Source organism: Schistocerca serialis, chromosome 4, assembly GCF_023864345.2.
Source record: "Schistocerca serialis cubense isolate TAMUIC-IGC-003099 chromosome 4, iqSchSeri2.2, whole genome shotgun sequence".
Taxonomy (NCBI): domain Eukaryota; kingdom Metazoa; phylum Arthropoda; class Insecta; order Orthoptera; family Acrididae; genus Schistocerca; species Schistocerca serialis.
The window spans coordinates 305262002-305282437 of record NC_064641.1 but is presented as its reverse complement, the minus strand read 5'-3'; the positions used below and the strand labels follow the sequence as shown (position 1 = coordinate 305282437).

Sequence of the window (20436 nt, the reverse complement as noted above, 5' to 3'; positions counted from 1 at the left end):
CGACCGAGACTCGAACGCGGGACCTTTGCCTTTCGCGGGCAAGTGCTCTACCATCTGAGCTACCGAAGCACGACTCACGCCCGGTACTCACAGCTGTACTTCTGCCAGTACTTCGTCTCCTACCTTCCAAACTTTACAGAAGCTCTCCTGCGATTTTTTGAAGTCGTTCTGCTCTCGCATGCCATTTAACAATGTCGCAGGAGAGCTTCTGTAAAGTTTGGAAGGTAGGAGACGAGGTACTGGCAGAAGTAAAGCTGTGAGTACCGGGCGTGAGTCGTGCTTCGGTAGCTCAGATGGTAGAGCACTTGCCCGCGAAAGGCAAAGGTCCCGAGTTCGAGTCTCGGTCGGGCACACAGTTTTAATCTGCCAGAAAGTTTCATGTCATTAGTACTTTGCGTCAAATGGCAGGTGAAAATTAAAAAACTGATCTTTCTTCTGAAGTAACTGTTTGAATTATCTACCAGATTAATAAGTTAAACAATAGCGATTTGAATATTGCCTCACCCTTACTGAGTGTAGAGTAGTGTGATGAGCGGCGTGCAGAGTGGTATCTCAGTAACGGGACACAGGGTGATCTGTTCCAGACACGGTGGCGGCGCCGTCGCACAAGCCGAAGAGGCGTGCCTACCTGCTCAAGCGGAAGGCGCTCACTACCGGCTTCTTCGACACCGGCCGCGCCAAGGACGCCGACAAGGACAAGGGTAAGCGCCGCGCCCACAAACACCTGTCTCCGCAATAATAATTACCTGTTGATTAAGGTTTAATGACAGTGGCAAAATTGTGATGTTCGTCTACCAACGTTACATGCCGTCAACAACAACTACTGTGCGTTCGGGACTACGGATGTAGATTACATTGGAAGTTCGAAATAAACTTGGCAGAACTGCTTTTTTATAGATTTGCGATTTTTTTAAGTCGTTCTGCTCTCGCATGCCATTTAACAATGTGAATAGTTAATGAAAGTTTAGCGTTTAGATTTTCAGTTTGTTTTTAAAACAACGCTTCTTTCAAGTTTGGAGCGTATTTTCCTTGTTGATCCTGTGTTTCTACAAGCCGATAAATACACGGAAATAGTGCAGGAAGCAATTGCTGAAAATTTCTGGGAAACAGCTGTACGTCATCGTAGTGCAGTTCGTCGACCAACTGAGAAATTTCGAGAGGCAGGATCAGTGTTAGATGCCGAACGATTTGGAAGACCATATAAACTAAATGAACAGAAGTTGCTGGACATTTGTGGCTCTATGAGCAAAACTCAGAAAAATCGTTGTACAATTTGGCACAAGAAGACGATATCGGGCTTGCAACAGTGTATAAAGCAGTTAGACAAACATTGAAATTGTTCCTGTACAAAGCGTCAGCAATGCAAGAATTGATAGATGCGGGTCATGAAATTCGAATCCATTATGCAAATGGTTTACATCTGTTATTGAGTGTAAAGTAGAATAGCAGGGCCAGTTGTCGTCCTGATCCAGTTATAAACTATTTCTTATCACTAGATAAAATAAGACAACCGAGCCAACTGTGCTTGTTATTTTCAAGGCCACAACACTCCCCCTTTGTATCACTCTCCCCCTTTCTCTCCGGACCAATAAGATTCAAGGTCTCCCCCTTCCCTTCCTCATCCTGTTATTATTAGATAAAATGCATGCACTGCGTCATTCTGGCGCTGCACGCTGTAGTGAGAAGAAGATCAAGAGCAGATTTAACCTTATTTTAAAAAATAGTGGCAAATATTACTATCATTTACGAAGTAAGACACTTTGGCAACACAGCGCCTGTATCAATTAATGACGTCAAGGCATATTCTGCAAAATGACGGTAAATATTACCATAGTCCATGAGATACGACATTTTGACAGTACAGTCTGTCGCTAAGTTACTAACAATGTCGTCAGGGCATATATTGCAAAATGACTGCAAATATTGACATCTGTATCTACATTGAAACTCTTATAGTCCACCTTTCCTATCCCACTCTGAAGCAGAATGAGGGATAAACGGCTGCTTGTATGCCCACGTATGAGCCCTAATTCCTCGTATCCTGCAGCTTTACTGTATGGTTAATGATGATGGCATCCTCTTGGGTAATGTATTCCGGAGGTAAAATAGTCCCCCATTCGGATCTAGGATAAAGTTAGATATAGTGGGAATTAGTGAAGTTCGGTGGCAGGAGGAACAAGACTTTTGGTCGGGCGAATACAGGGTTATAAATACAAAGTCAAATAGGGGTAATGCAGGAGTAGGTTTAATAATGAAAAAAAAATAGGAATGCGGGTAAGCTACTACAAACAGCATAGTGAACGCATTATTGTGGCCAAGATAGACACGAAGCCCACACCTACTACAGTAGTACAAGTTTATGTGCCAACTAGCTCTGCAGATGATGAAGAAATTGAAGAAATATATAATGAAATAAAAGAAATTATTCAGATAGTGAAGGGAGACGAAAATTTAATAGTCATGGGTGACTGGAATTCGAGTGTAGGAAAAGGGAGAGAAGGAAACATAGTAGGTGAATATGGATTGGGGCTAAGAAATGAAAGAGGAAGCCGCCTGATAGAATTTTGCACAGAGCATAACTTAATCATAGCTAACACTTGGTTTAAGAATCATGATAGAAGGTTGTATACATGGAAGAACCCTGGAGATACTAAAAGGTATCAGATAGATTATATAATGGTAAGACAGAGATTTAGGAACCAGGTTTTAAATTGTAAGACATTTCCAGGGGCAGATGTGGACTCTGACCGCAATCTATTGGTTATGACCTGTAGATTAAAACTGAAGAAACTGCAAAAAAGTGGGAATTTAAGGAGATGGGACCTGGATAAACTGAAAGAACCAGAGGTTGTACAGAGTTTCAGGGAGAGCATAAGGGAACAATTGAAAGGAATGGGGGAAAGAAATACAGTAGAAGAAGAATGGGTAGCTCTGAGGGATGAAGTAGTGAAGGCAGCAGACCATCAAGTAGGTAAAAAGACGAGGGCAAGTAGAAACCCTTGGGTAACAGAAGAAATATTGAATTTAATTGATGAAAGGAGAAAATATAAAAATACAGTAAATGAAGCAGGCAAAAAGGAATACAAACGTCTCAAAAATGAGATCGACAGGAAGTGCAAAATGGCTAAGCAGGGATGGCTAGAGGACAAATGTAAGGATGTAGAGGCCTATCTCACTAGGGGTAAGATAGATACTGCCTATAGGAAAATTAAAGAGATCTTTGGAGAAAGGAGAACCACTTGCATGAATATCAAGAGTTCAGATGGAAACCCAGTTCTAAGCAAAGAAAGGAAGGCAGAAAGGTGGAAGGAGTATATAGAGGGTCTAAACAAGGGCGATGTACTTGAGGACAATATTATGGAAATGGAAGAGGATGTAGATGAAGATGAAATGGGAGATATCATACTGCGTGAAGAGTTCGACAGAGCATTGAAAGACCTGAGTCGAAACAAGGCCCCGGGAGTAGACAACATTCCATTAGAACTACTGACTGCCTTGGGAGAGCCAGTCCTGACAAAACTCTACCATCTGGTGAGCAAGATGTATGAGACAGGCGAAATACCCTCAGACTTCAAGAAGAATATAATAATTCCAATCCCAAAGAAAGAAGGTGTTGACAGATTTGAAAATTACCGAACTATCAGTTTAATAAGTCACGGCTACAAAATACTAACGCGAATTCTTTACAGACGAATGGAAAAACTAGTAGAAGCCGACCTCGGGGAAGATCAGTTCGGATTCCGTAGAAATGTTGGAACATGGGAGGCAATACTGACCCTACGACTTATCTTAGAAGAAAGATTAAGGAAAGACAAACCTACGTTTCTAGCATTTGTAGACTTAGAGAAAGCTTTTGACAATGTTGGCTGGAATACTCTCTTTCAAATTCTGAAGGTGGCAGGGGTAAAATATAGGGAGCGAAAGGCTATTTACAATTTGTATAGAACCAAATGGCAGTTGAGGGGCATGAAAGGGAAGCAGTGGTTGGGAAGGGAGTGAGACAGGGTTGTAGCCTATACCCAATGTTATTCAATCTGTGTATTGAGCAAGCAGTAAAGGAAACAAAAGATAAGTTCGGAGTAGGTATTAAAATCCATGGAGAAGAAATAAAAACTTTGAGGTTCGCCGATGACATTGTAATTCCGTCAGAGACAGCAAAGGACTTGGAAGAGCAGTTGAACGGAATGGATAGTATCTTGAAAGGAGCATATAAGATGAACATCAACAAAAGCAAAACGAGGATAATGGAATGTAGTCGAATGGAATTTAGTCGGGTGATGCTGAGGGTATTAGATTAGGAAATAACACTCTTAAAGTAGTAAAGAAGTTTTGCCATTTGGGGAGCAAAATAACTGATGATGGTCGAAATAGAGAGGATATAAAATGTAGACTGGCAATGGCAAGGAAAGCGTTTCTGAAGAAGAGAAATTTGTTAACATCGAGTATAGATTTAAGTGTCAGGAAGTCGTTTCTGAAAGTATTTGTACGGAGTGTAGCCTTGTATGGAAGTAAAACATGGACGATAAATAGTTTAGACAAGAAGAGAATAGAAGCTTTCAAAATGTGGTGCTACAGAAGAATGCTGAAGATTAGATGGGTAGATCACATAACTAATGCGGAGGTGTTAAATAGGAATGGGGAGAAGCGAAGTTTGTGGCACAACTTGACTAGAAGAAGGGATCGATTGGCAGGACATGTTCTGAGGCATCAAGGGATCACCAATTTAGTATTGGAGGGCAGCGTGGAGGGTAAGAATCGTAGAGGGAGACCAAGAGATGAATACACCAAGCAGATTCAGAAGGATGTAGGTTGCAGTAGGTACTGGGAGATGAAGTAGCTTGCACAGGATAGAGTAGCACGGAAAGCTGCATCAAGCCAGTCTCAGGACTCAAGACCACAACAACAACAACAACAACATATTCGTGGTCCTTACGCGCAGTGTATGTTGCAGGGAGCAGAATCGTTCTATAGTCGACTTCAAATTTTGTCGGTAGTGTCCCTCGAAAAGAATGTCGCCTTCCCTCCAGGGATTTCCATTTGAGTTTCCGAAGCATCTCCGTAATACTTGCATGTTGTTTGAACCTAGCAGTAACAAATCTAGCAGACCGCCGCTGAAATGTTTCGATGTCTTCCTTTAGTCCGATCTGGTATGCATCCCAAATACGCAAGCAGTAAAAGAGATCGCATGTAGGTCGCAGTAGCGTCCTAATATGTGATCTCCTTTACATTTAAGCCACACTTTCAGAGAATTCTCCCAATAAACCGAAGACGACCATTCGCCTTTCCTACTACAATCCCCATATGCTCGTTCCATTTCACATCGCTTTGCAACGTTACACCCAGATATTTAAACGGCGTGGCTGTGTAAATCAGGACACTACTAAAGCTGTATCCGAACATTACGGGTTTATTTTTCCTACTCATCCACATTAACTTACATTTTTCTACATTTAGGGCTAGCTGCCATTCATCGCACCAACTAGAAATTTTGTCTAAAGTCATCTTGCATCCTCCTAAGCCATTCAACGACGACACCTTATCCTACGCGACAGCATCGTCATTAAACAAATATACATTGCTTCCCTACCTATCCGCCAAATTAATTATGTATACAGAGAGTAACAGCGGCCCATCACACTTCCCTGGGGCACTCCTGACGATAGCCTTGTCTCTGATGAACGCTCACCGTCGAGGACAACATACTGGATTCTGTAACTTAAGACTTCGAGTCAGTCACATATCTGGAAACCTATTCCACATTTCCGTACCTTCTTAAACCGCCTTCAGTGAGACACAGCGTCAAATGCTTTCCGGAAAAGTAGAAACATGGCATCTGCCCGTTGACCTTCATCCATAGTTCGCAGTATATCATTTGAGAAAAGTGCTAGCTGAGTTTCACACGACCGTTGCTTCCTAAAAACCATGCTGATTCGTGGACATAAGCTTCTCGCTCTCAAGAAAATCATGACATCAGACACTTTGACAATGTTGTGTGGCTGAGTTAGTATAATTTAGTGACATAATGACACTTTAAACAATTACTGACACCACCACTGCCATCACTCTATATTTAAAACGAAACTAAGAAAAATGTCAGAAGGAGGGAACGAAAGTGCTCACATCCTGGAGCTCACATGCCACTCTGCCAATAACGAGCCCCGCCACAGACGGCTACCGCCGCCACTCCCGCCGCAGTAACCGATAGCGCCCAATGTGCGGACGCCACACCAGCACTGGACGAAAGCAGTGACCACAAGCCGCCCATCGTCGCATATGAGACACCCAAGTATCCTAATCACCTGACAGGAGAATCACCAGTCTGTGGGCCACTATAGCTGATGGCCAAATTCTCCTCTCCATGTCCCTGACCTCTAATTGAAGACCTTATAGATGCATACTAAAGGTGCCTACACATGTTATATAGGAGCTGCAGACAGTAAGCAGCTGTGATTACAGTAGCATTTTTCATCTTGTCAGATCACCCGAATACAATATCTTAAAAAACTATCTTAATTTTTTTATTACAAGTATCTAATTATCGACAACATATCCAGAAATAAAGTTTTATTAACATTCTGCATACTGTTCTTCTGTACGGAAAAAGGTTTTGTTTAAGTTGACTGTACTTCAAAGAAACTAATCCAGCCAGCGGGTTCTGTCCCATGCTGTCAGGATTAAATTATATATGGTGTCAAGCGCATCTGTGGGTAGTAGGCCTACAATTTATGAGTGGCATAAACGTTTTGTAGAAACAGGGTGCTCGGTAAGACATGAGAAATCATCAGGCCGTCCAAGAACATATCAAAAGCCCTACGAAATCGATCCGGCTTGCACACTGCGAACTGCAAATCCCACATACTACTGTTTGCCGTGTGTTGAGAAACCGTTTGCTTTTGAAACCGTGCAGATTGACGATCGTACAAACAATAAAAGACACGGATAAAATTGCTAGCAAGAACTTCTGCACAGATATGTTAAATCTATTACATGAAGATGAACATTTCTTGGGCAAAATCATCTTTCCTGATTAGTCGACTTATAACTTAAGTGTCAAGGTTAATACACATAACTGTAGGATTTAGGGCAATGAAAACCCACATCAAACATTGCAACACGTTCGTGATAGCCCTAAACTGAACTTTTTTGTGCACTGAGCACGAACAAAGTGTACAGCCTCTTCTTTTTATGTGAAAGAACCATCAGCGGGATAGTGTACGTGGATATGTTACAACGATTTTTGATACCATATATCGACGAGGCAGACCAAGAACGAAATGTTTACTTCATGCAAGATGGTGCACCACCCCACTAACTGTCTCACCTCCGGGATTATCTCAGTGACAGCTTTCCAGGTCAATGGATTGGCTGTTTCTACAAATGGATGCGCCAATTGCATGGCACCCACATTCCCCAAACCTGACACCACTCGATTTTTTTTATGATGATTCATCAAGGATATCGTGTTTGTACTTCCTGTGCCGGCTTGTCTACCTAAACTTAAGAGCAAGAATTAACGCCGCCACTGAGCGAGTTACACCTATAATGCTATAGCGAATACGGGAAGAAATTTACTTCCGACAGGATGTGTGCAGAATAACCAAGGAAAGCCGCGTACAACATCTTTAGTTTAAGGTAAAGATATCTTCTTTCAATAAATTTATATGAATTTTTAAAGTTGTAAAGTCCTTTATGAAACACCCTTTACAGGATTTTGGGTGGGTGGGGGGGGATATTCCAGTCGAAACGCAGCTTTTTATGGCTTTAATCGCTAGATCCTTTCCTGACTGCTATTCTCCTAGCCGAGAAAATTCGAGGATTTTAATTTTACCTCTTATTTCCTGGATAGTGCTATTCTTAAACCATTCCACATCATGTAATTCTTCAGACTTTCCCGGCGATCTGTTGACATTCTGAAAAACGGGACTTCTGCCAGATATTCGCGACGTTCTCGCACTATATTTCGACGGAGTAACTCTCTGTCTTCTTCAGGTGTTAGCCGAGAATGGTCCTTCGGCTCTTTTTTTTTTCATTCTCTACCCTGAGGGGGCAGAGCGGGCTGTTTGAAGGATTGCTATTTACCCTTTCCAGCCGCAGGGTTTAACAATTTTATTTTTATGCATTTATTACATTTCTCTTGCTATACAATGAAGTTTTCTTTGGTTCTTTAACATTTTACAACGATATTTTTTAATAATTTTACAATGCAATTTGTTCTTTTAACTTATTTTACAATTCAATTTGTTCTTTAACATTTATAATTAATATTTTTAACTAGTTTACAGTATGAGTAATTTGTCACTTTACAATACATATATTTTAAAGTTTTATTTTTTACAAAGGAAACTAGGTAGAAACAAAGCACAGGAAGCTGAAATAAAAAAAACAATAACAGGAACATGTTGTTGTACATTACATTTTGTGTTTACAATCAGTTTTTTTTCGTTTTTGTTTATTAGAGTGCAGAGCGAGGGAGGGGGAAGTGGAAAGGAGTTGAGATTTCATTTAGTATATGGTTGGTGGTTATTCTAATGGGCTATGTTCTTGTGTATATGGTAGTGTTTGTGTTTTATTCGTGTGTTCTTTCGTCTAGTTGTGGGAGAATGGTGGTATTCGTTGTGAATGATGACAAGATGGGAGCGAATAGGGGTACATATTTGCTGTGTTGTGTGCAGTTGTGTGAGATGGTGGTGTGTATTCGAATTTAGGTTTTTATTCTGTGGTTTACTGTGATAATGCCTTCCATGTCTTGTCTTTTTTTAGGATTTGATTACCGTATCTGGCTCTCAGCCTGGCTAGTCTGGTTTGTAATGGCTTCACTCTGGTTGCTTCATAGCCTTCGTTGCTGGGTGTTATATAAGGTAGTTGGCAACACTGCGTAGGAGTCTACGTTCTGTGCTGAACAGTCTTTTCGGAACTGGTGCGTGTATGCCTCCCAGGAGGGCTGCTGCGTACTCTAAAACTGGGCGAATGAAGATTTTGTATGTATGCAGTGCGATTTGTGTGCTGCACCCGTGGAAGCGTTCCTGTACCTGTCGTATTAGGTTTTGTCTGAGTCGGGTTTTGTTAAGTAGGTGCGTCAGGTGAGTCTTCCACTTGAAATGTTTGTCTAAGTATACTCCTAGGTTACTGGCTGTGTCTTTTAGTTGTAGGGGGCTATTCCAGAGTGTTAGTCGTATGTCGTGTTCATTCGGTCGTTTCTTCTTTGTTAGGTGTCTGTGTCTGAAGAGGACTGTCTGAGTCTTGGTTGGGTTAGGTCGTATCCTCCATTTTGCCATCCAAGTTTCTAATCGATAGAGGTATGTTGTCGTTTTCCGTTGCAGTGTCGTTGTACGTAATCCTGTACACCATTAGGCCATGTCGTCTGCATTTAGTCCTATTGCTTCGTGGAGAGTTGTTACGGTAGGTAAGTCGGTAGTGTAGAGGGCATACAAAAGTGGGGACAAGATGCCACCATGAGGGACGCCAGCTTGTGGGATAGAGGCTTCCGACACCTGATCGACGACATGCACCCTGCAGGTCCGGTTGAAGATGTATGTTTTGATAAGACTTACTACTTTCGTTGGGATGCCCATGCTGATTAGTTTGAACAGCAGGCCCTGTGTCATAGTTTATCGAAAGCTCATTCTATGTCCAGGAACACTGCGAGTGTGTAGTTTCCCTGGTTGAACCCTTTGGTAATACTGTCTGTCAGTTTGAGGAGTGGGTTGTTAGTCGAATGGTTGTGTCTGAATCCTACTTGTGTGAGGGGAAGTAGGTCTTTCGTCTCAACGTAAGTTCTTAGGCGGTCAGTTATTATTCGGTCGTAGATCTTTCCAATCACGTCCAGTAGGGATGTGGGTCTGTATGATTTTGGGTCTGTCCTGGATTTGTCAGATTTGAGGATCATGACAGTCTTGCTTGTCTTCCAGGTTGTTGGTACTGTCTCATTATGTAGGCAGTTGCTAAAGATGAGGGATAGGATGGGGATTAGGGTGTGGAAGGGGGCTTTCTGTAGGTGGATGCGTCTGATGTCATTTTGTCCTGGGGCGGAGTTGCGTTCTGAGAAGATCGCGTCTTCCATTTCTGCGTCTATGATGTCTTTGGTAAGGGTCCGCTGTTCTTCAGTTTCAATTGTTGGGGAATTTAGCAGGGTTTCTAGCTGCGTGTCTACGTTTAGTCTGAATGTGTCGAATCTGTTGTCATTTGGAAATGAGTATACTATTTGTAATGTTTCTTTGAAGGCCGTTGCTTGCTTAAGGGGGTCTGTTGTTGGTTCATTATTTACTATTAAGTTGTTAGTGTGTGACTGGCGTAGCCCTGTGAGTGTTTTGAATCTGTTCCAGAACTTGCCCCCATTCCTGTAATCCAGTTTCTGCATGTGTCAACCTATTTCCTTTGTCTGTGTTGAGGTATCAGTCTTTTGATTCTAGCATTTAATATATTCCATTGTCTCTTTAGCTGTCGCTGTAGTCGCTTCTTCTGTCGTATTAGGTCTAGTGCTGCTTCTGGGATGGCATGTTTCCCGTTTTCTATTACTTTGGTCGGGACTGCTTCCTGTACTGCTTTGGTAATGGCCGTTTCGAGTTTATTAGTGATCTGATGGAGGTCGTCTTCGTCACTAATGATTATTGGTATGGATAGTTCGTGGTTGAGTATACCCAGGTATTTTTCCCTGTCTGCTCTGTTGTATTGACGTATCATTCTTCTGTGGGGGTGGGGTGGAGGATGGGTAGGTGGTCGCTAGTGAGGGAGTCTCTGATCTGTGGTAGCTGAATTCAATTGTCTAAGTCTGGGCTGTGTAGGATGTGGCCTGGGGATGAAGTTCCTTGATGTCCTATGAAGGTCGGTTCATGTAGTGGGAGTCGGAGGATCGGCTCTGTGGTCAGGAGGTCAAATAGTCTGCGTCCGTTTCCGTTGTTTACTCTGTCGCCAAGCCTATGGTGTCTCGCACTAAAATCTCCGACTAGTATAGTGCGGTCAAATGAGGTGTATCGTATGAATTCGTCCTATAGCGCCGTCCCTGGAGGGTTATACAAGCATCCTATTTTGAGGGTTCGTCTGTTGCTGTCTTTTATTTCAATCGCAACGGCTTCTGTGTTGTCAAAAGCAGCTGGAAGGGTAATTTCTTACGCGGCGATTTTGTTGCTGATGTAAATGGCCACTCCTCCTCTGCCGTCCTGCCTGTTTTTCCTATGTATATTGTATTTGTGAAGGTCGCATTTGGCTCCATCTTTGAGCAATGTTTCTGCAAAAGAAGCGACGTGCACTTTTTCTTTGTGGAGCATGTGCATCAGTAGGGGGCGCTTGGTTTTGAATCCTTTCGCGTTTGCGAAAAGGAGGTTCAAGTAGTCCGTTTCTCTGACTTCGTCCATGGTGTTGAGGAGGTTGGGTGGGTTTGTGCTTTCCGACTCTTGTGTGTGTTTTTGTGTTTCGGGTTGCGTGTGGTGTGGCGAGTTTTGCGGTGGGGTGGGTGAAGGGGAGCGGGGTCGTGGTGTATGATCATCGTGTTGTGAGTCCCTGTGTGTTTGTGTTTCCGGGTCCCATCGGTCTGTTACAGTGATATAAGTGCGTTTCTCACTTGTGTTGTGAACATGCCCTTTTGGATGTGTCGTATGGATGCTCTGTCAATCGATTTTTTGACGTCCTCACGGCGGTCTTGTAATAAATCCACCAAGACCGTTATGAGGAGTCTGATTAGGTCATCTTTAAGTACTACTACTTCTGCGAAGATTTCTTCTGGCGAGAGGGGCTTGTTGGTCCCATGGCAGGGAGAAACTAGATGATTTTCTGGAACATCTGAATTCACGCCACCCGAATATAACATTCACAGTGGAACTGGAGAAGGATGGAATACTCCCATTCCTGGATGTATTAGTCAAGAGGAATGCTGATGGCACATTTGACCACAGAGTGTACCGCAAACCGACACACACTGACTTATACCTCCAAGACAACAGCTGCCACCATCTGGCACAGAAGAATGGAGTGCTCAAAGCTGCTAGTCCATAGAGCACATACTCTGTCAAGCCCTGTCAGTTTGGCGATGGAAATAGATTACTTACAGTTGGTGTTCAGAAGAATGAATTCTCGTCTAGAAACATCCAAAAGACACTTAGACCTGCCAGTCAACCACAGGATTCAGAAGAAGAACCAGAAGAGGCGAAGAGGGTGACATACTTGCCATGTGTTGGACCGATCTCTGCTAAGATCAGCAAAATTCTCTTGAAACAAGAGCGTATTTTGCGCGCCCACTAAGATTGGGACAGTGTTGGGGAATGTCAAGGATAACCTGGGGTTACAGAAGCCAGGCATTTACAACATATCATGCGAGTGTGGGATGACATACATCGGCAATACCACCAGGACTGTGAATATCAGGTGCAAAGAACACCAGAGGCACACCAGACTCAGACAGGCAACCAAATCAGCCATGGCAGAACACTGGTTACAGCTTGGTTACTTGATGAACTACAGTGACACCAAGATTGTCACTTAGACCCATAGATACTTGGACAGTATCATAAAAGAGTCCATTGAGATCAAGATCACGGAGAATCTCATCAACCGTGACACTGGATACCAGCTCAGCACGGCCTGGGATCCGGCTCTTGAAATTCTGAAAACCCAACGCAAAACACATCGAGATTTCACAAGAAACAGGAGTGGGGACCGAGAAAACAGCCACGAGCTAGAGCACCAGACACTACAGATTTGTCCTGACACTGACTCATGACGTCTACGACCCTATAGGACGGTCAAATCGGGCGCGAACGTCGGTCGGAACATCAACGGTCAGAGGGAACCATTGCAGCCGTGCCTGGCGGGTACGAACCGCGAACGAAACACTCGACGCGTTGCGGACCAGTTACGAAGCGCCCAGCAAGAAACAGAAGTGGAGCCCAAGAAAACAGTCAGGATACAGAGCACCAGACACTACAGTTGACGACCGTGACCCCAGAGACGGCCGAGCCGGCCGCGGACGGCAATCAGAACACCAGGGACCAAAGAGGACCATGGGAGCCACGTCTGGCGGGCGCGGACTCCGGAGGGAACATCCTATGCGGCGCGGAACGACTAGGGAGCGCCCAGCACCTTACAGACATAAATACTGGTCTCGATCCGCCCAAGGACCAACTATACCAGGTCACACTCCCGGACATCCCCCAAAACAAAAGGGAGATAAAAATGGTTCTGGCTGTACCTGTCACCACTGAACCGCTGCGCCGTAAAAACAAGACAGTGCAGTGCTTCAGGTGTCAGGGCCTAAACCATATTGCCGCCTACTGCACAATGCAAATAAGATGCAGGAAGTGCGCCAGAGCCCACGACACAAGAACATGCACACTACAACACACGGACCCACAAATAAGGTGCGCGCAGTGTGGCAAAAACCACGCAGCGAGTTACCAAGGTTGTGAGGTTCACAAACGACACACACAGCAGGCAAAGGGCGCAAAGGCCGCCCCTCATACACGCAAAGAAAACACCATGAACCCATCCAGACACACAAGAACACAAAACATGACAACACACACGGACAAGGCCTGGGTTAAACCAAGGCCTGCACGCCAAGGGCGACTTATGCGGAAGTGGTTTCTCCTCCGAGGAACCATGAAAGCGTGGACGAATCACCACAACACCAGACACTATCACAAGAACAACACCGGGAAACGCACAGCAACAACGACCAGGTCCACCAAGACAGAGAAAGCTCTAGGGAACATCACACACACTCCCCCACCCCCCCCCCACCCCCCATGGATCAGTTGTTAGGCGTAATGGTGCAGACCATGAACCTCGTCATGGAAATGATGAAGGAATTCAGGGAAGCCCAGAAGCAGAACACACAAACCCTCGTTGCCCTTCAGGCAACAGTCCAGCAGTCGCTCCCCTCTGCGACTTCCTCAGTAGTATCAAAACCCCATCATAAATAGACGACCAAATATCCAAGGCCTGACAATGTGCGTCTTTAACGCAAACGGCATTGTTAATCAAGAGGTCGAGTTCAGAGAACTCATGAAGGATTTCTCCATCGACATATGCATGATGGGGGAAACCCACCTAAAACCGGGAATAAAAGCGACAGTTCCCAACTACGTTAGCTACCGTAAAGACAGGCCAACCCAAGGCAGAGGAGTGGCCATATACGTAAAAAGAGGGATCCCCCACCACCAGGTATTCTTACAAGCTACCAACAAAATCGCAGCAGCGGCAGTGGAAGTAACCACCGCCACCGGACCCCTAACAATTGTTGCAGTCTACCGACCCCCACCTGACCAGATACATGAGGGAGACATAGCTACTCTAGGGCAAATTGAAGGCAAACTCGTAATAGGGGGAAACTTCAATGCCAAACACCCTGATTGGAATTCTAGAGTAACCTTCAGAGCAGGCGCCAAACTGCAACAACTAGCGCGCACCCACCACTTCGAAACATGGGTTCCAGTCGAGCCCACACATTTTCCAAAAAATGGAGGCAGGCCCGACGTGTTAAACATAGCTCTCACTAGGAGGATCGCAGGGTTTGTGGCCGCAAGGACAATCAACAGAATGATACTAAAATGTAAACTTTCACGGCCGGAAATATCATGTCCATTATAATTATCCGGGCTGTTATGCCGTAATCGGTTGATGAATTCTGTGGTGATTCCCAACGATTCGTCTCCGACTGCGGGAGACATCTTCAAGGGGGTCCGTAGCTTGATAGAAGGTCCAACACACACACACTGGCTCGCTACTGACTGCCGCTAAATTCCGTGTCCGCGCGCCCCCGCGCCGCGGTGTGACGTCACGTGTTTTGAAAACGTCAGTGCAATTGGCCGCTGTCCGTCGCCGTCGATCGCCGTTGCCATCACCCAGTAGTGGACGAGTGGTACACATCTTCTTTAACACCGGCATCCATATACCGTTTAATTTGATGCCCTCCTCCTTTCGGTTGAAATTATTTGGGTGTTTAGCGATTTCGATTGCCTCCCTGTAGAGCCTTTCGTAGTATCCGCTCGTGGCCGCTATTACTTGCGTCTCCTCGAAACGAATATTGTGGTTCCCTGGCCGGAAAGCATGCTCCGCAACAGCTGATCGTTCCGTTTCTCCTCTTCTACAATTTCCCTTGTGCTCTTCCAAACGTTTAGAAACAGTTCTTTTGGTGGTACCCACATAAACATCACCACAGCTGCATGGGATCCTATACACTCCAGATTTTTCCAATGGTTTGCGAGCATCCTTGGCAAGCCTAAGGTATTCCTGTATCTTCCTGGTGGGCTTGTAAATTACGGTAATATTCCGCTTCGTCAAGATCCTCCCAATTCTTTCCGTTACATTTTTAACAAACGGCAGGAAAACCTTAGATTTTGCAGTAGCCTGTACGTCAGTATGATTTCTGCGTGGCTGCCTCAACGCACGTTTTATTTCGGCGGACGAATATCTAAGGTTTTCCTGCCGTTTGTTAAAAATGTAACGGAAAGAATAGGGAGGATCTTGACGAAGCGGAATATTACCGTAATTTACAAGCCCACCAGGAAGATACAGGAATACCTTAGGCCTGCCAAGGACGCTCGCAAACCATTGGAAAAATCTGGAGTGTATAGGATCCCATGCAGCTGTGGTGATGTTTATGTGGGTACCACCAAAAGAACTGTTTCTAAACGTTTGGAAGAGCACAAGGGAAATTGTAGAAGAGGAGAAACGGAACGATCAGCTGTTGTGGAGCATGCTTTCCGGCCAGGGAACCACAATATTCGTTTCGAGGAGACGCAAGTACTAGCGGCCACTAGCGGATACTACTAAAGGCTCTACAGGGAGGCAATCGAAATCGCTAAACACCCAAATAATTTCAACCGAAAGGAGGAGGGCGTCAAATTAAACGGTATATGGATGCCGGTGTTAAAGAAGATGTGTACCACTCGTCCACTACTGGGTGATGGCAACGGCGATCGACGGCGACGGACAGCGGCCAATTGCACTGACGTTTTCAAAACACGTGACGTCACGCCGCGGCGCGGGGGCGCGCGGACACGGAATTTAGCAGCAGTCAGTAGCGAGCCAGTGTGAGTGGTGGACCTTCCATCAAGCTACGGACCCCCTTGAAGATGTCTCCCGCAGTCGGAGACGAAACATTGGGAATCACCACAGAATTCATCAACCGACCACGGCATAACAGCCCGGATAATTATAGTGGACATGATATTTCCTGCCGTGAAAGTTTACATTTTAGTATCAGACGCCTCTACGGGGAGGAGATGTCAAGAGAAGTGTGACGCCTGAAAGGACTCCAGAAGAAGAGAGTGCAGCTTTTGTGTTCCCTCACATTCCTGTCTCGTTGCAGAGCCGTCGGCGTTATACCGAAGTTTCTGAAGATAAAGCGACTGTTCTATTCGGGAAAGGCACAACGCATTTTCAAACAGACTGAGGAGGCCTTACTACGAGAGCGCATTCAGCAGACCCGACGGGACTTGGCAAGCACAAACTGTAAGTTAATGTCTCTCCATATTACGATCAGTAATAAACTGTGCATCGGTGACTGGGATAAACAGAAGAAGAAGTTTGATAATTTGCTACCTAATCAGACTGTTCGGCATTTAGACGTTTCCCGGACCGTTATCAATTTGTCCAAACGTTCGTTATCTGACGATGAGACATCTGTGCTTGCCAAGGGAGGAAATTTTGCTGTTAGTCCGCGTTTTGTGCCCACGGAAGAAATTATAGCCAATGTAGAAGCAGGAATTTGCAGTGTAGATTCTGTAACAGCTGAAGAAATCCGTATAAAAACAGTGAGAATATTAGCCAATGCAAAACCGCCGAAAAGTAATATAACTGTGGGTGAGAGAAGAGCTTTAAAACTCCTGAATGACGACGATGGTATTTTGGTTCTCCCAGCTGACAAAGGAAGCGCAACGGTGGTTATGGATGTGGCCGACTATCAGAGAAAAATTACGGATCTACTGGATCCGCAAGCATATAGGAAGCTGAATAAGGACCCCACGAACAACGTTCTCAGAACTGTGTCGCGGTTAATAAAAAAGTCCTCCATTGAAGAGAGTGTACAGAAAGGTCTCTGCAGTTCGGTTGCGCTACCACCGAGGCTTTATGGATTGCCCAAAATTCATAAAGAAAATGTTCCGTTAAGACCGATACTAAGTGCCATTGGTTCGCCCACCTACTCGTTAGCCAAGTTTTTGACTACGCTGTTAAAACCACATGTGGGCCGTTCGGACTCGTATATAAAGAATTCGACACATTTCATCAGCAGATTGAATGGCATTGTGGACCAGCCGGAGGACATATTGGTCAGCTTCGATGTGGTATCGCTGTTTACTATGGTTCCACTTAATGATGTATTGGAACAGCTGGATCGAATTTTTCCTGCCGATATTTTAGAGCTGTTTAAGTGTTGTTTGACGACCACATACTTCAAGTGGAATGAACAGTTTTATGAGCAAACGGATGGCGTGGCTATGGGAAGCCCCCTAAGTCCCGTAATTGCAAACTTCTTTATGGAGAAATTCGAAGAACAGGCCTTAGGTACTGCCAGCAAGAAACCAAATGTATGGTTCCGATACGTGGATGACACGTTTGTGTTGTGGAGACATGGTAGGGAGGAACTACGCCGGTTCCACGAACATCTGAACAGTATAAACTCAAGAATTCAGTTTACAATGGAGGAGAAGGTAGACGGCAAACTACATTTCCTCGATGTGCTTGTGTTTAGAAACGAAAATGGTAGTTTGGGCCACTCAGTGTACCGCAAACCCACGCACACGGACCGTTATTTGCACCGGGATTCGAACCACCACCCACAACAGAAGCGGGGTGTTATCAAGACGTTAGCGGACAGAGCTAGAAATATTTGTGAACCTGAGTTGCTCGACGCTGAGATGGAACATCTCCACAATGCACTAACGAAGAACAGATATTCGTCCGCCAAAATAAAACGTGCGTTGAGGCAGCCACGCAGAAATCATACTGACGTACAGGCTACTGCAAAATCTAAGGTTTTCCTGCCGTTTGTTAAAAATGTAACGGAAAGAATTGGGAGGATCTTGACGAAGCGGAATATTACCGTAATTTACAAGCCCACCAGGAAGATACAGGAATACCTTAGGCCTGCAAGGACGCTCGCAAACCATTGGAAAAATCTGGAGTGTATAGGATCCCATGCATCTGTGGTGATGTTTATGTGGGTATCACCAAAAGAACTGTTTCTAAACGTTTGGAAGAGCAGAAGGGAAATTGTAGAAGAGGAGAAACGGAACGATCAGCTGTTGCGGAGCATGCTTTCCGGCCAGGGAACCACAATATTCGTTTCGAGGAGACGCAAGTACTAGCGGCCACGAGCGGATACTACGAAAGGCTCTACAGGGAGGCAATCGAAATCGCTAAACACCCAAATAATTTCAACCGAAAGGAGGAGGGCATCAAATTAAACGGTATATGGATGCCGGTGTTAAAGAAGATGTGTACCACTCGTCCACTACTGGGTGATGGCAACGGCGATCGACGGCGACGGACAGCGGCCAATTGCACTGACGTTTTCAAAACACGTGACGTCACACCGCGGCGCGGGGGCGCGCGGACACGGAATTTAGCAGCAGTCAGTAGCGAGCCAGTGTGTGTGTTGGACCTTCCATCAAGCTACGGACCCCCTTGAAGATGTCTCCCGCAGTCGGAGACGAAACATTGGGAATCACCACAGAATTCATCAACCGACCACGGCATAACAGCCCGGATAATTATAATGGACAATCAACAGAATGTCCTCCGACCACAACCCATTGATTCTGGAGGTCGATGTGGGAGAATGGGTAGCACTCCCACGGTACCAGACGTCGTACAAACGTACAGACTGGGAGCGATACCAAGAAACTGTCGCCTCTGATATCGCTCGCGCTTCGCCACCTACTGCCGAAACAGTAGAACAAGCGCTACAAGACCTAACAGGCACCATCTTGCAGGCAGAGGAAGATGCCACCCCTCCACGAAGGTATGACCCACCGCCGCAAATACAGCTCCCGGAACACTTGCTAGCTCAAATTCGACTCAAGAACAGAGTGGCAAAACGTGGAAGATCACCAGAAATCAGGCCACCAGGAGGCTGCTCAATCGTCTACAGAGAGAACAGAAGGTAGCGCTCAATGAGCACAGAAACCAGCAATGACAAAACCGCCTCACAGCTCTCAAAGTAGATGATCATACACTATGGCAAGCAACCAAACAGTTTACAAAAAGACGCGCTAGGATGGCGCCACTGCACGGCGAGCGGGGACTGGTCTACAGCCATGCTGGGAAGGCCAACGCCCTCGCCGACTCCTTCGAGAAGCAGTTCCAAGCGGCAGAACCCCAGCATGAAGAGCATGAAGAGGTAGTCAGTTGTCAACTGGCTGTCTTCCTCAATGCCGAGGAGGACCCAGAAGACGAACCCATACATTTTGCCCCCGAGGACGTGGCGAGAGTAATTAGGTCCCTCCCTACAAAAAAGGCGCCAGGACACGACAGTGTCACTAATCAGTTAGTCAAAAATCTCCCACCCACAGCAATCACACACCTCGCGAACATCTTCAACGAGATTACTCGATCCCGCGAGTTCCCACCTTGCTGGAAACATGCGGAAGTGGTCGCGATACACAAATCAGGGAAAGACCCTCTATTCCCGCAGCACTACAGGCCGATTAGCCTCTTGCCAACTCTCAGTAAGATCTATGAGCGCCTCCTGCTAAAACCCCTACAGGAACGTATTACAAGAGAGCAACTCCTGCCGGATTTCCGCCCGCATCTCGTGGTCGTGCGGTAGCGTTCTCGCTTCCCACGCCCGGGTTCCCGGGTTCGATTCCCGGCGGGGTCAGGGGTTTTCTCTGCCTCGTGATGGCTGGGTGTTGTGTGCTGTCCTTAGGTTAGTCAGGTTTAAGTAGTTCTAAATTCTAGGGGACTGATGACCATAGCTGTTAAGTCCCATAGTGCTCAGAGCCATTTGAACCATTTTTCAACCGGATTTCCAATTTGGGTTCCGGCAGAACCACTCTGCCCCCCAACAGGTCATGAGAGTGGTTGAAGCAGCCACAGAGGGCTTCAACCACAGAGGCTACCGCGGGATAGTGCTACTAGATGTAGCCAAAGCCTTTGACTCAGTATGGCATAGAGGGCTACTATACAAGTTGTACACACAAGGATTCCCCGGTAGCATAGTTAAGCTGATCAAAAGCTATCTCACGAATAGGAGTTTCTCTGTCAAAGTAGAAACTGCCACCTCCACCAAAAGGCGTATTCGTGCTCGGGTGCCACAAGGATCGGTCCTGGGGCCCGTTTTGTACAGTCTGTACACCGCGAACACTCCAACGGCCCCCCTGGTGCACACTGCGCAGTACGCAGACGACACAGCCTTCTACACGAGAAATGCGAACAAGGACCTGGTCATCCGTAGACTACAAAGGGTTTTAAACGACACTGAAACTTGGGCCCGTCGCT

General features: G+C 45.6%; 1 protein-coding gene across 1 annotated transcript in view; it reads left to right on the top strand.

Annotated features, from left to right (window-relative positions):
- LOC126474407 (rho GTPase-activating protein 6) overlaps positions 1 to 20436 on the top strand; it is a 1172202-nt gene that overhangs the window by 939865 nt on the left and 211901 nt on the right. Inside the window, exon 6 of the mRNA XM_050101876.1 lies at positions 585 to 701. Within this exon, the coding sequence (XP_049957833.1) occupies positions 585 to 701 (117 nt within the window). The remainder of the gene's footprint in view (positions 1 to 584; positions 702 to 20436) is intronic.